At 34.6% G+C, this 2978-nt stretch overlaps 1 protein-coding gene across 1 annotated transcript in view; it reads left to right on the top strand.

Moving 5' to 3' along the window:
* The window catches only part of PER3 (period circadian clock 3), a 62400-nt gene that overhangs the window by 13668 nt on the left and 45754 nt on the right, over nt 1–2978 (top strand). Inside the window, exons 8-9 of the mRNA XM_021715721.1 lie at nt 361–503; nt 1856–1934. Coding sequence (XP_021571396.1) covers nt 361–503; nt 1856–1934 — 222 coding nt within the window. The remainder of the gene's footprint in view (nt 1–360; nt 504–1855; nt 1935–2978) is intronic.

The following is a 2978-nucleotide window of genomic DNA, read 5'->3' as shown; positions in this document are numbered from 1 at the left end:
AGGCCACTGCACTCCAGTCTGTGCGACAGAGTGAGACTCCCAACTCAAAAAAAAAAAAAAAAAAGACTGCAAATTGGGCATGGACAAGTGAGTGACTAGGATTGTTTTTATACTTATAGAATCTAAACCAGCTCTTTATAAAGCCTCATTTTGTGGGATAATGAACAAGTATAATTGCCCTTGGGCAATTAAAATTTAAGCTAACATTTTCCTTCTTTTGGAAACAAACAGTGTTTAAACATTTTACATTTGGGTACGTCTTTCTTGGAAATTGCCAATAAAACATTTTTCCCAGACATGTTGCCCAGTGGGCTAATTGAGTGTATCGGGGCCAGCACTAATCACCTTTAATCTCTTCAGTGGAGGTGAAGATAGAGAGCGAGAGAAGTATTATTCCCCGTTCCGGATTATCCCGTACTTGATTCATGTGCATAGCTCTGCCCAGCCAGAATCGGAACCTTGCTGCCTCACGCTGGTTGAAAAGATTCACTCTGGTTATGAAGGTAAGGCAGGAGGATCTGCTTTTAGATAAGATGTGTCAAGATTAGCAATCAGATAGGAGCTTGAGAAAGCCTGTTTACTGCAGTTGTAGATCAAAAAAGATTGCTTGAGCCTCTAATTTGGCCCTTAAACTCCTTAGGCGTTTTTACGCTGGTTTTTACTGATGTCTCTCTTTGACCTACACATCTTGTGCAATCATCTTCTTCATAGACAACATGTGCTAATGGTGTCAGCATAGGACTTGGTGACAGCTGCAGTCTTCTAATCCTCACTCTACTGGTGACCCATTCAATGTGGCCTTTTGCTTCTGTCTTGTGTGAAATGAGAGCACTGAAATTGTTTCAGAGAGGCCACAGAAACGAATTTATGTTTTTGAAGTGTTTTGAAGCTCCCTGAGTAAAAAGTGTATTTTATGTCTTCTATGAGCAGAACTACAATTCTAAACTCACATGTCAATACATAGGCAACTTCCATGTGTTACTTGAAATTACAGTCAGTTCTGATGTAACATGACATGATGCTTTTCTACAAATTACCATCCTATACAAAAATCACACAATAAAAACCACATGGCTTATGGGAAAAATGGGTTCAGGAGCACAACATTCAAAAACTTAGTTGCACATTAAAAATAAGACAAATCTAATAAAAACAGTAACACGTTACTGTATAATATATGTAATATTGTTTACTCATATTAAACCCACAAATGCTACAATATGAAAAAAACTATGGCTCATAGTGCAGGGGGAACTGAGGTCCAGGTGGATATTTGAGCTGTGTGTGTGTTTTTAGGTGGTTCTGTTTACCTAAATGCTGTTTGCTGCCTTTGCTTAAGGTTTCTTGCATATTAAGTAATGCATAAGCAAATGGAATATTAGCATTATACCCAAATATATCAATCAATATATTTTCAAAGTAAGTATTAGAACAGAAGTGACCAACCAATTTTATTACACAAATAAAGGACATCCAGATGGTACTAAGGAACATTTCAAATCTTTTGTTTAGTTATATACAACCACAAGATATGACTATACTTAACTAGTTACTCCAGTTTTAACTATTAGATTATTTGTGATGAAAAAACTATTTAATGTTCACAGATGTTCTCTTTCTGTTTAAAATTAAGTTTAGTAGGTGTCACGTTTTGGCCTAATTAAAATGTAGTTGGTAATGAAAAATATTTAATTGTAACTTTGACTGCTTAAAGGCCAGGACCCCAAGTGTGATTTCTGCCATTTCATATAGAGATTTTGTTGCCTTTTTAAACATGAATTGGTTAGCTAAGTGGATGGTTAATTAGATATTTGCCTTTAAATGGGTGTCTGGTTTTTGTTGTTTTTTTCCATAGCTCCTCGAATTCCAGTGGATAAAAGAATTTTTACCACAACACATACCCCAGGCTGTGTTTTTCTTGAAGTAGATGAAAGGTAAATACCTCCTTAAGCTTTAAACTCATCCTGTTTGGTTTTATGACAGTATGCTTTAAATAGGTCAAGAATGATTCCATTTTACAGAGAAGTACAGGGAAGCTGGGGCCAGTTTGCCCGGAACATATGTAGTATCTGATCATATTCAAACTAAGACCAAGACTCCAGGCTTCTGGCACCTATTTCAGTGTTATTTCCGTTTGAAGTGCTTCTCAGATCAGCTTATGATGAAATTTCAGCCAGTCTAAAGTGGGGGAAAAAAGGATAATTTGTTTTTTGTAAAGCTAAATTTTTTAACTTAAACAATTTTTATTTATTTTGAACTTCCTACTTTTTTTGGCGTTAAAAGTCTTTCTTACCTAAAGAAGAGCAATAGTAGAGAATAGTTACTGCTTATTGCTTTTTTTTTTTTAAGTGTCTTTATTTGGAAAAAATAAATATTGGTATCATCACATCAGTATCCTCCATTTTTTTCTCCACATTTATTTTTGCATTTTACTTAATTCGTGCAGTTGGAAAATCTGGGAACCAATACACTATACCACACATAAATGTAAAGCAAAAATGTCCAAAACCCAGTTATGATACATACTTATTTCGATTTTTTAAAAAACCTCATGATCTGAAAATAAATTTATTTAATATGAAACCAAACAGTAATGAGTAAGATATTTAATCTGCATAAAGTAAGAAAATTTAGCTAATGATGATTCCAAAAATAGTTTAAATCTATTGCATTAGGAAATATTGTCAGTTTTTTCCTGTCATCCTTTGTATTATTATAAGCTTCCTGTGAACCTTTATCCTGGAAATGTTTCATGTACTAGTTAGTTAACTATTTAATATTACCTCTTGGGTGACATTGTTTCTGTGTAATTATGCTGTTTGATTTGTAACCTGCTTTATTCACTTAACATCATTGGCATGTCTTTACATTATGATTTTTGTAGACTTTTGGGTTTTTTTTTTTGTTTTTTTTTTTTTTTTGAGTTGGAGTCTCACTCTGTCGCCCAGACTGGAGTGCAGTGGCCGCTCCCGGCCACC

Source organism: Carlito syrichta, unplaced genomic scaffold (assembly GCF_000164805.1).
Source record: "Carlito syrichta isolate Samal-C Ts95f unplaced genomic scaffold, Tarsius_syrichta-2.0.1 Scaffold307329, whole genome shotgun sequence".
Lineage (NCBI taxonomy): Eukaryota > Metazoa > Chordata > Mammalia > Primates > Tarsiidae > Carlito > Carlito syrichta.
Note: the sequence above shows the minus strand (reverse complement) of the source record. Positions and strands in the feature narration are given on the sequence as shown.